The 13,707-nt window shown below is 30.2% G+C and overlaps 1 protein-coding gene across 7 annotated transcripts in view; it reads left to right on the forward strand.

Moving 5' to 3' along the window:
* BuGZ (Bub3 interacting GLEBS and Zinc finger domain protein) overlaps nt 1–13,707 on the forward strand; it is a 37,732-nt gene extending 24,025 nt beyond the window's left edge. For 4 of the 7 annotated variants that reach the window (XR_010949746.1, XR_010949747.1, XR_010949749.1 and 1 more), the window contains one exon: nt 11,952–13,707. Coding sequence is in view for 1 of the 7 variants with exons in the window: in XM_067766797.1 (XP_067622898.1) it covers nt 11,952–11,965 (14 nt within the window). In the remaining 6 variants the exon portion in view is untranslated. Of the gene's footprint in view, nt 1–155; nt 228–11,951 lie in introns of all 7 variants that reach the window. The other 3 variants (XR_010949750.1, XR_010949745.1, XR_010949748.1) reach the window with 1 other exon arrangement.

Genomic DNA, 13,707 nt, shown 5'->3' on the forward strand with positions numbered 1-13,707 from the left:
GCTTTTGACGTTACGTTCAACGCTTCATCTGTCAAAAACGCTGGAACTAGATTTTAGTGCATACTTAATTTTGATCACGCTTACGGCTCATAGCATCCAAAAAAATAAAATTATATACTATATTTAATATACATACCTATTAATACATTTCACAGAGGCGAAAATATTTCCGTGTGCTGCAAGTTGCTGAATGTTTGCCGAAGCCCCTATAACCAGTCTCTCGGCGGGTATGTTGAACATGTTGTTGTAAATTGTTTTTACGTTTGTTGTTATGTCCACATCGAACGTAGGTAATGACTTTTTTAAGTTTTATGGAACTACTAAGCTGTTCGTCTTTTGGGTCTAGGTATTCACGTTATATTGGCCTCCTAATTAAAGGGTTAGAAATTATACAGCTTTGGTGTATTTTGTTTTTGTAAAATGAGTAGGTATGCCATGTAACCGGATTACCTGATAACCAGGCTTGCGTGAATGACCGCAGGTTTCAGTCAAATCTTAAAAAACTTAGTGGGCTTTTTTTATTGTTTCGACCCTTAGAACAATAACCATGACTTATAATTCTAGCGATTACACTGGCACATAAAAACAAGTGGTCTATATGAATTTTGAGACGCTGATTCCAAGTTTTTAGAGAGAATTTAAAATTACCGAATTAAATTAAGTATATTTCCGCGTATTAATTGTTCTGAATACGATTTTTAATGATGTATTTTTAATTGAACTTGGTTTATAAAATGGTGGAATGGTACGCGACCTTTATTGATTTAACTGTTGGCTTTGTCTCAAGTTCAATATAGGAATTAACGTTTTTATGTAACGTTAAATAGTCCTATGGACGCCAATGAGTGTCGAAGCTTTCTAACAATTTCCAATATGCTCAAATTGACTAATGCCTTTAAGGCAGCCGGAATTTCAACAGAACCCGTTATATTGGTCGATGGACTCGCACTATTTTAAAGCAATCCAGTTGCTTTTTATATTATAAAGCAAGGCTCTGCAGGAGTTAAGATTCTACGAGCAAAGCTGAAAACCAGTTTTTCTTTCCATTTTTCAGCCGTCAGCACAGCTATCACTGCATATGGAACTCAACCACTGAGTGCTAAGTTCGTGACCGACTTGCCATTTCCATGTCGAAATAATAGAATTTTTTTTGTATTTAAGCAATTGGTTTTTCTATACTTTTCAGCCGAAAATCGAACACATGGTAAATTTAAAATTTTTTAACACACCCATACACATGCATATTTGTTAATTTAACCCTTTACATGTACGTACTTAAATGTTTAAATATTAATTTGTTTTTAAATATTCGTTTTGTACTACACGTATTTTGGTACTTTCTGTGGAATCATCCAAGTAAGTTTTTTGCGTTTTTTCCATTTGCTCTTATTTTACTTTAAATAAACCTAAAATGTCAAGTATTTGCTTGTATGCCATTAAAATAGTCAAACTAAATCAACAACAGCAACACAACCAGTAAGTCCAACGTTTTTAATTAATTTTCGGTACAGACTATAATTATAAATTTTTGAGTAAAAGAACTGCATGTTTTTACGTATTAAAAGGAATCTGAAACACAAAAATGTTGTGATATAAATTTCTTACTTAATAGTTGTTGGTTATGGGGGTTTGTGCACATACAGAATACCAAAACATAGGCATTTGTAAATACTTAACGCACATTATGTAGGTCGTAGATACATACATATATAAGTACACTGCAAAAACAATTTTCATTGAATTTGATGGATTGGTGTTTTCAGTTTTTAGACTTTGGTGAAATATACCTCCTAGTAATGCGTAGTCCTGATAAACTAGCCGCATTCAATTTCGATGATGTTATATACATTAAAACAGCACTTATAAAATTAAGATTTTTTTCAGTACAGCTTTCATGCTATTTTTCAGAATCATACAGATAATTTTAGCTGAGCAAATTAATAGTTCAGCTCGTTTCAGTTATTTTGCTCAAGGAGTCAAACCTTGAAGTAAGCGCTTTAAGCGCTAGACATTCATACTGACAATTATATCTGGACAAATTTATAGTTTAATACGTCTGAGTTATTTTTCCTTTGCTGAAAGAGGTAAATCTTGAAATATTACCGCCTTGGCGCCCGAGCAAAACACTTCAGCCACTAAGCATTCTGCTGAACAAATTTATAGTTCGGTACGTCAAAGTTATTTTTTATTTCCTTTAAAGGTTTTAATATGAAGTATTACAGTGTTGTTGCCCGATCAAAAACTTCAACCGTTGGGCATTCTTACAGATAATTTTGTGGAAAACACTTACAGTTCATCACATCTAACTTGATTTACTTTCTTAAAAGGTTAAATATTTTTACAGCTTTGGCACCCGAGCAAAGCCATTAAGCCCCCATGTTTCGGCTACAATGAATATCGCTAACAAAATGAGTACTTCTTATATACAGAAACCACTCTTAATATCAACAATATATAGAAATGGGGTTTTGCAATAATATCGAAAACTTTCATTTAAGAGATTTTATCGAAATTATCGTGATATTTTTATAAACGGAAATTGCTACAATATTTTTTTGTTAAACCCACTTTCGCCTACATGCAGACTTACTCTGGAGTCAAAAGATAATTTGCAGTTCTGCAAGTGGGTCTTACAGCGCAGCACGCCTCAGAGTGGGCGAAATAAAACTTCTAGGATAAAAGACACATGCTCGAAGTTCGAAAAACGGCCTTAGTGCTTCCCACATATATTTCAAAATGTCTTATGACATAGCGATTCAGTCACCAATCTTTTCCATAGTCCCATGCCACATTAATAGAACTTCCAATCAAACCTATGTACCTTGCGAATATAATTTTTTCCGTAAGTATATCGTTTGATTTAAACTTTCAAACTTTTATTTCTCCCAACCTTGAGAGGTCAGATAACCCGACTTGTTTTTTAATCGCCTAATCCAATAATTAAGATCTCAGTCAATAAAAATGTTTTCTTGTTTTCACATCTATTAGGTTTTGAATATGTGTATGTATATAAATTTTAAATTTCTGTTTTTAAATTCAGCTATTTCACCTTGGTTTAACAATCATGAGCACTCATTATTTTACTAAAATATAAATATGGACAGGCGCCAAAATGGTATAGTTGGTAAATTATTTGTAGTAGTTATCATGAAAAACGTACATAGTTCGATATAAGAATGGATCATTAAAAAAACGTTAACATTTAGATATACTTCTGCTTTTAATTTGATGGCTTTTTGTGAACCCTGTAAAAGAGATATTGCTAGTTGCTATAAAGACCGAAACACATTCGACTTCTGCGATGTTTTGACGCTGGCGTCACTTTGAAATAGCGCTCGTTGAAAGTTGTCCTGTCATAATGAACGTTAAAGAAAGAGTCATATTTTGATTCTTAGACATGGTGAAAAATTAAAAACAACAAATTTTTTGACACGAATATCAAATTATGTTTAAAATTGTATTGAATGACGATGGGTATTCAAATATTTTTCATGAATTGCAAGAAATTGAAAGAACTAAATGACAACATCAGCAAAACGCAATTTCTTCATTTATTTTTATGTTTCGATGTTGCCGTTACGTTGCCTATCGATCGCAAATATTGCAACTCATACGTATGTGTTCAAAGTCAGCCGTTGACGCAACGCAAAAGTCAAGTAGGTGGTTTCTGTTATAGATCAAATTATGTCTCGCATGAAAATTATTAAAAATAAAAAAATATACGTGTGTTCATATTTATGGCTGCGTTCCAAAACAGCAAATAATTATCCACATGACAGTGCAATTAGAACAATATATATCAGTTCTTTTGATCCTCGCGACAACCTTCAATTATAGATATCAGAGATATCTAACTTCAGTTTTCATTTATTTTAGTCGCTAATATTTTTTTGTTTTTTTTTTTTTTTTTTTTGAATACATATATATATTTGCAATCTATTCATAGAACAATAAGCAAATTATTTAACAATGGGAGTTTGACTTGTATTATTGATCTCCAGTGAGGTCAATAATAATACAGTGACAAATGTACAACGTACATATACATATGATAACATATACATATTTAGATGTAGAGAAAGAAAGAATCAATTAATTAGTAGTTTAATTATTATTATGTTTTACTTTTTTTTTTTTTTGTTTTTTTTTTTTTTAGTTAGTTTCTAAACGGTAGGTCTAGAACATGATATCTTTTAAGCCTTATAATTTCGTTGGTTTCATCTAATAACGTAATAGCCAGCAGGTTGTCATGATAGCTGATTCTGCGTAGGTATGCTGCACTGAATCTATTAATTTAATTTTTTATAAACGGAATATTTAGATCTGAATGGATGGCTTTATTTGTGATGAACCAGGGGGCATTTGTGATCAATCTTAAGGTTTTAGACTGATATCTTTGTAATATTTCTATATTTGAATTTGATGTTGTACCCCAAAGCTGTATGCCATAAGTCCATACTGGTTTTAATATAGCTTTATATAATAAGAGTTTAGTCTCGAGATATAGAGGTGAATTAGGTCCAAGTAACCAATATAGTTTTTTAGTTTTAGTTTTTAGCTGCGTTCTTTTGGCTTGAATATGACATTTCCATGTTAGCCGCTTGTCTAAATGCAAGCCTAAATATTTGACGCTGTCACGTTTTGGAATGGTATTACCATAAATACGACAAGGGGGGCAGTCATTTCGCCTTAATGTGAATAACACATGCACAGATTTATTTGAGTTGACCTTCATTTTCCAACGGTCTAACCAGGACTGGATCTCATTTAGTTCCTTCTGGACTAGGTTGGAAGCTTCGATTGGAGATACATTGGACGCTAGTACAGCCGTGTCATCGGCATATGTAGCAATAAATACATTTTCAGTTTCTGGCATGCCGGATGTAAAAATTGTGTAAAGGACTGGTCCGAGAACGCTTCCCTGAGGTACGCCTGCTTTAATGTATGTTATGGTAGAGGTATCATCATTAACTTTTACATAATAGGATCTATTAGCAAGATACGACTTTAGAATCAGATAAATTGGTGAGGGGAATAATTTTTTAATTTTATATAGCAAGCCATAGTGCCAAACTTTATCAAATGCTTGTTGTATATCCAAAAACACAGCTGAACAGTATTCTTTTCGTTCAAAAGAGTCAACAATGAAATTTACAACTCGGTGGCATTGCTCAGGTGTACCATGATATCGCCGAAAACCAAATTGATGGTCAGGTATTATATTATTTTCTTTAAGTATTGGCGAGATTCTACGTAAAAATATTCTCTCAAATATTTTTGAGAACAGTGTCAATAAATATGAGGGGTTAAATATGAGGTTATTTCGTTTTCTGGTTTGTTAGGCTTGGGGACCATCACAATTTCTGCACGTTTCCACTGCTAATATAAACTTGAAATTTTTTAATGCTATTGACATAAACAAATAAATGTTTTACACTGGTTAATATGATCAATGAATGGGCGAGTAATCAGTTAAATAAAAATTTAATTAATCACCTCTCTGATTAATCTAATAGTCTCAGTAATGATATTCTGATTAATAAGTTTCTGAGCAAGTAACTACTATTGACATTAATTGATATCTGCAGTTCTAAAATTTGTTCATTATTACCGATTACAGAAAGCAAAAATTTATATGTATGTATGTATGTACATATCCACCTACATTTTATAAACCAATGTTTTTCTTTAAATTAAATTAACTAATTTACATAATTTCATCATTTCTTAAAACTTCCTGCATAGTTTTTTTCTAAGTGATGTAGTTTAGTCCTAAACATTATAATGAATTTCTAGTTTTCTGACTTATCATGATGATAACTCACTTTTCTGATTATTCAAATGTGACTTAACGGGAAGTTAAGCATTTTAATTAATAAAAACTGATTAATTAATTACTGAAGTTTTGATTAATCAGCATAGTCTGTTAATTGATTAATCGCCCATACTTAATTTAAACGGCCAAAATTCATTATCGATATTACCCATATATGTAGTACTCCTATATTGCTACAAAAGGCTAGGTACATTCCCAAACATCAGAGTGTAGATATATTGATGTTTAAATGTTTTTGTTTTTGTATTCAATAATCGAAAGTACCTAAATAAATTTGTTTTTATCACACTTATGCTGCTGCAATCAAAAAAATTTTATAGGGTGTCTTGTTTTGATTTCGAATTCAAAACACATTGGGAGCATTTTCTATTAGCAATATAGGAGTATTACATATATGATATTATCATTGCTGGTTTTCTAGCTCTGATTTGCTTTATAATGACATTTATTGCCAGTTTAATGCCACCCGGCAGCTCAGAAAATTTTTGGACATTAATATCGTCAATGTTAAGGAATATGAATTTGGAACGCTTTGTAATGCTTCTTCTATAGTACCATTTTGGAAAGTAGCCATATATAGATTACAACTATATACATACGTTACATGAACACATACATAAATTACCATATATATGTATATTAGAGCGGGTCCAATTGTATGGATGGATTTTTTTCATCAGGAGTATGGCAAAAACGTAATATACAGATGATTCTAAGAAAAATTGCTGAAGACACCATAGCTAGAAGTCCGATTTCGAGTCTCCAACTTTTTCAAAATAGATATTTTGCCATAAAAAAGTGGGGTTTGGCCAAAAAATCTTAATAGCTTCTGATAGAATTATAGGAAAAATATCATACTGAGCTTACTTTAAAGGTATTTTACGTAAATTTCAGAATCTGTATTAATATCTATAATGTTTTTTGAATTTTAGTAGAGATATCAGGCTTAAATTATGAGAAATTGGCCTAAAATGAACTTTTAACTACTATATTATCATTTTTAACAAATTTCTTATGGACATTTTTTTTCTTCACAGCTAAAATAAGTTCAGGAACATTTCCAATAACTTTCATTTAAACAGTTTTTCTTTTTTCGTATTCGGTTTGGTAGAAAAAAATGAAAAAAAACCTATATTTTCATGTAATGAGCAAAAAACACAATTTTTACAATTTTAATGTAATTTATTTAATAAATTATTTTTTTTACTTAGAATTGGCCATTTAAACGTATTTTTCAAAATAAAAGTAATGTTATGTTATTATTTAAAAAAATTTGTTTGCTCTCTATTCGTGGTTGTTTTTCACGACTTTATGCTATAACTGCCTTAACACAGGAAACAGATGTTAACAACTGTATATATCTTTCTGTTCCTTGTATATTGGAATATTGAGATCATCTAGTGTTGGCTTATCATAATCTAAGAATTGTACCAAATGATCGCATGCAATATTTCTTGTGAATGCCGGTTCAGATAGTAAATTATCGTCATTCAGATCAATCATATCAGTATAATCTGAAGCATTAAAATTGATATTAGGGGGACTCATGAAAGCATATAAACTTATAAGGTGTAAAATTATATCCATTTACACACGCGGTTATATGAACGCACCTAGTAATACTCTTGATAAACTTGATTGTTTATCAGCTGTATTATTGCCAAACAAAATTTTTTTGATTGTTATACAAATTAAAAAATGCCAAGATTAAGTGAAAAATCAAAACTAAAACGCCTTTACTTGCTGATGTTGGAGATTTCTGATGAAAATGCCTGCTGTAATGTCTGCAAGGTTGCATTCCTTTGAGTTTACCGCGTTTACACAATGAAATGTGCGCGTAAATTTATACAAATTGTGTAAATGATTTTTTCATACAAAATTTGACAGATCGTTTACGCACTAGATAAATTTATACGTTTACACACTTTATAAGGCATTTATACGGTTACATGAGTCCCCCTATTATATTTTTTGTAAACTCTGAGTTTAGTTGGATCAAGTATTTTTTCTCGATAGTATAAAATTTTTTGATAGCTCTATCACGCTTTTCTATCATCAAATAACATTGTTAATAAAGTGTTTTCTGGATGAGCGTAATATGAATAATGTTTAATTACACCATCTACAATATTAAGTAAATTACGTGGTAGGTATCGTGTCCAACGAATAAACGTTGATAAAAGTACACAACAGAATTGTAGTATTTTAGTTACATTGAAATGCATTGGTACATAAATTCTAATAATATAAACTGCTAGAGTTTTCAAATTTTCCGATGGTGTATTAGTTGTTGTATATAGAGGGTAGCAGGGTAGCTTCGGCTAGCCATCGAGAATGTAAAACTGGTCTTGGTTTTATGCAGGGTTGGGCCTGTAAACTGTTTACATTGTTTACATGTAAACAATGTAATTGTTTACAAGCTAATTGTTTACGTAAACAATTCATTTTTGTACCCAATTGTAAACAATTCATTTTATTTGCCTTTTTTATGAGTCAGAAACAATCTACTACTAATTAAGCATTTTCACTATTTTTCAAACAGTTTTCTAAATTTTCATAAGAAATTTGTTAATAATGATAATATAGTAGTTAAAAGTTCATTTTAGGCTAATTTCTCATAATTTAAGCCTGATATCTGTACTAAATGCAAAAACAGAATAGATATTAATACAGATTCTGAAATGTATGTAAAATACCTTTAAAGTAAGCCCAATCTGATATTTTTCCTATAATTATATCAGAAGCTATAAAGATTTTGCAAAGGTGGGGGACTCGAATTCGGACTTAGAGCTATGGTGTCTTCAGCACTTTTTCTCAATTTTTCTTAGAATCATGTGTAGATTACGTTTTTGCTATACTTCTGATGGGAAAAAAATTTGACCCGCTCTAATGTATATGTATATTTTTAGTTAGTATATACTACTTATGAGTAAAATATTTATCTACATATAACTATATCAACCGTTTATTGCCAACGGATCTTTCGCAAGTGTTGAATTTTTGGAGGTTTTAGGAACTTTCAATTGCGTTTTCCCAAAAAACGAAATATCGTGTTGCATCTATTCACAATAAAACATGCGATTTGTATATAATTTATATAAATGATACACATACATACTTATATTACATAGACTATACGTGACAAGTGATTGTGCCGCAGTAAATTACAAAATACAAATTTATGTTTTTAGAAAATATTTGAAATTACCTAAAACATATATTTGTATGCTTGTTTAACTACCTGCGGGCGCGCAAAATTGATGTTGGACTCTTGGCTTACAGTGACTCACCGGTGGATCAATATGTGTGTTGCTGGTATAGAGTTATGTGAGTCGTGGGTACCTCAATGCAAATAGGATCTCGTAAAGGATGTTTTTAGAGCAAATATTATTATTAAAGAAGAATTGCCGTTATTGTTTGTATTTATTTAACAGTTGTACCTTTATTCGATTAATCGAATAAGTTTAATAATCAATTGTTCAATTAATCGATTACTAGATATACAATCGAACATTATCTGAGTAGTTTTCAAAATGGTTAGCCAAAAATTGCTAATATTGTTCATATGCTCGTTTTTAAAGTTGGCTGAAAAATAATTAAAAAAAAAGAATATTATAAATATGTATTAACCCGACCGCGAATGGAAACAATGTGGTAGTTGCAAAGAATCTGAATAATCACTTGATTCGAGCTGTGACTCATGAAAAAGGTGCTTAATTATTACATCAATTTTCTTTTTGGTGAGTCGAAAAACTGAAAACTTTCTTTTTAATAATCAAAAAAAAAAAAATAATCAATCGATAAATTGACTAATTTAATAAGGTATTTGTTAAGCCCTTCTTTGATGATAACAAATCCATTTGCGCTGGGCGACATTTGAGTAGTTGGTTGCGCTCGCTCTCACTCTTCCCTCTCTCATTTACAATTACTATTTGGCTTATAAATTAGTTAGTTTTAAATACTTTAAGGTAAAAAACAACATAAACTATTATGATATGTAAATAATGCATTTTAAGTAGATGACAGCAACAAAATTTGCGTGCAATAGTTTTTTTTTAATTCGTTGTTTTGCTGCTGTTCCTTAACGATATATTGGTGTTGTTGGGTAAACTTATTTTTGCGAAATTTGTCAATTATGTATTTGTTATGTGTAAGGTGTTTGGAAGTATAAAATTGTAATACATTTCGTAACTATTTAGGGCGGTTGGGGTTTAAGGAAGAACAACAGAAAGAATTAAAGTTTTTTTTAATAATTATAAAAAATACAGATAAATAATAATAATTTGCAAGATCGACTTAAAAAAAATATTTAAAAATAAAATATCAAATTATGTGATATCGCATCATGCGACATCAAATCATGATCTATTATAATAATTATAACCAACATGAGAAGATTTATGCCAAGCTTCGTGGGATGGGAAACCCAGATCTTCGGCGTGGTAGGCGTGTGCATGTTGCAATCACAACACGGTGGTCCCGTAACTTGTTGTCATTATCAGTATCTGCAAATAAAAGTTTTTCCTTCTCCGTCCCGATCGCACATTTTTAGGCTAATGCAAGTTCTATTTTCGGGACCATTTGATCTTATTTAAATACTGTTTGGGGATCATCTCGGCACTATCTTGTAATTTCGGGATTATATTCGGGACTAGTTTGGAATTGGAAATTGTCTCAGGTGCTATTTCGAAATTTGTTTGGGAATGTTTTAGGTATCGTTTTGGGATTATTTGCTCTACTCTTTCGGGACTATTTTAAGACTATACCGAAGCTTTTTGAAATAGTTTTCGTCACTATTTGCTGATAATTTCGGAACTAGTTTGGAATCATTTTGGAAGGGTACGAAAAAATTCATAAATTTTTTTTTCAGGTAAGTTCTTTTATAAGAATATGAAAAAATACAGGACATTCATTTACGCAGCTTCGAGTGATATCGAAGAGTTACCGGCTTAGTATCGACGTGATTTCTGTCCGTTTCGACTTATTATCGATAACAACTGATATCTATGAGTTATAGACATCTTATCGGCGTTATCGATAACAACCGGCATCAGCGTGTTACCTATTTCTTATCGGCTTCATATCGGTTTGTTATCACCTTTACATTACGCATCTAGTTTTTTTTCTCACTAGAATCATATTAAGTGGCCTTGCGTCATTGTCAGAAATAATGGTTCTTGTTATTATAATATAATATATAATTTGTTGTTTTTTATTTTTTTGATCGGAATCAAGAATTAGTTAAAAAAAAATCTTGAAATGTTTGTACTGAATTTTCTGGACAAACTTGTTGATAATTATACTTAACTAATTTTTTCTGCAATTTTCTACATCAAGAGCATGAATATTAGTTAAACGTTGATACTGATTTATTTAATTTAAACAAATATTTAGTTTCTTTAATCAAATGTCCGCCTTAAATAGTTACAAATAGATTTTGTTTTATTTTTAAATAAATTTTGGGTATCTAAGTATCATTTAAACTTGAATGGCTAGTAATATTAATTTGTCTAAATCTTTTACTACACCCCACTCTGCATCCAACCTATGTATTGTACGAAATATCACTTAATACATAAATTGTTTAAATAAACATTGCAAAATTCATTTTATACATATATTTAACTATATAATAAATTGCTTCCTGAATTGCTTAAAATATGTCGCTAAATCCCCGAGAGCGAGCGCCCAATCGAAAACGTGTCACATTAATTTTGCTGATCGGAAAATCCCTTGCCAAAGGTTTCGTGTGCATGCAAGAAATATAGAAAAATACACAAATTCAGGTATTATTATTTTTGTAGTGAAATTAAACACAATACTTTAAAAAAAGGCAAATTTCCCTTCTTTGCAGCTCAATTTAGTATTTGTTGCATGTCACGACCAACGCAGGCGATGTGCTATGGCACATCATAGTCAAGTCCTGGGTCTATGCGTCCCAACGGACAGACTGTTGGATTTTTCGGTCCTTGTCACTACGTCTAGTACGTCTATATCTTTTACAGAAATATTTTTTTTGTTTTTGCCACTTATTGTTAAATATTTTTTGAAGTTTTTCAGCAATTAATTTCAGTTTATGAAATTATCTGTATATTTAAGTTTTTTTTTTTTGCAGAGATTTTCTTCTGAGCAGCGATCAACCGGTTGCAATGCAAAGTAAATAAAAATTTATATTATAATATTTATGTTTATGTGCCTTTTTTGCTTTGTTAGTTATATAGATATATATATTTATTAATGAAATCGTGAATTGTATAAATTTAGAAATACATAATTTACTATATTCAAGGCTTTATAGTTTTTGAAATACAATACTTTGTTCTATATAAAAATTCGCAAACATGGTTGCATTTATAGAGGAACAAAAAAGTTAATCAAAATATGTTTATCTTCTAAAAAGCTTTTAAAAAGTGTTAAAAGAGCTTTGTGTTTAATAACGTTTTACAACATCTACCACACATACATACATATAAGTCAATAAAAAATAAATAAATTAAATAAAAGCTCGATAATCACAGCTTCAAATACATAGTAGGTTCAAGTTTGTAGGATAAAGTTTCTCTTTCAGCTTTAAATTATAATTTAGAATAAAAAAATAATTATATTCCACGATACATACGTTTGTATATGTTGCAGTTTATTGAGTTGATTCTAAAAAACTGTTAAAAAAATAAAAAAAAAACATTCACAAAACAAAAAGGTTAAATAAAGTCAAACAAAATACAAAATATTTAATATAATAAACGCACTTTCTCAGCTACTTGCTCATTTGTTTTATCAAAGCTTTTGCATATAGATCAAACGCTTATAACGGTTTTGTTAACACTTTTATAATTAGACATGCACTTTTATGATTGGTCCATTGCTATGTTCTAATCTGAAACTCTAACGGTTATATAGGATTTGGCGTTTTTATTTTTGTAGTTATACATTTTCTAGAGGCCTTATTTGCATGACCCTCTCACCAACGATTTGTTTGCAAAGTCCTTAAACTATTTTAATATTGCTCTTTAAAGAACATAAGTTTTTAGATCTTAAGCCAAGATTATCAAATGTGGCAGGTATAAAAACCAATCACTTTCAAGATTATTTCCAACAGTATAACGCAAAAGGACAAAAAACTTATTTGTATGTATATAAAAAAAGTCTTACTATAGTTCAAAAAGTGCAAAAGTAATTCAAAAATTTGCTTAAAAATTAGAAAAGGCCAATGTATTTCAGAAAGTAAAAGCCACCTGTTCCGGTTTGTGCAACAAATTTCGAATCGATTTCGAACCGAAATCATACAATTTGTTTAAAGAACCATCAGATTTGCACTCGTTGTAAGGGAATATCACAATGGGCTCACCATGAAACTTTTTTCTTGATAATAAAAAGTGAAAGAAACCCGTTGCTTGCTATCAAACAATTTTTTTTAATAAAAAAACCACAACAAAATCAAGAATTTTTTTAATTTATACAAAAAAAAAAAAAAAAAAACTAATAAATAAGTTAGGTATAGTTTTGCAGGCTTATTTTTAATTTTTTGGACTTTGTATTGTAGTGAATATTTGATTGTTATCTTGCATATATGCGTACATTCAAATTTATATAATTAAAACTAAAATGTTTATATACATATTTATTTCTTCTTAAATTTTTTCTTTCCTTCTTTATTTTCTCTAAAAATATATATAATTGTATCATTCGCTGAATAAATTATTTTACAGTTAAATGAATTTGAAATGCAAGTGTAATCCAACTTACCATCAAAATGGAAAGTTACATACGTAATTATGAAATATTTACATACATATATAGAGTTTCTGTAAGTTTGAATCCTTTTAAATAAATGCTTGAGTCACTTCTTATACCAACAATTATATCAATAA

The sequence above is a fragment of the Eurosta solidaginis genome, chromosome 2 (assembly GCF_040869045.1).
Source record: "Eurosta solidaginis isolate ZX-2024a chromosome 2, ASM4086904v1, whole genome shotgun sequence".
NCBI lineage: Eukaryota > Metazoa > Arthropoda > Insecta > Diptera > Tephritidae > Eurosta > Eurosta solidaginis.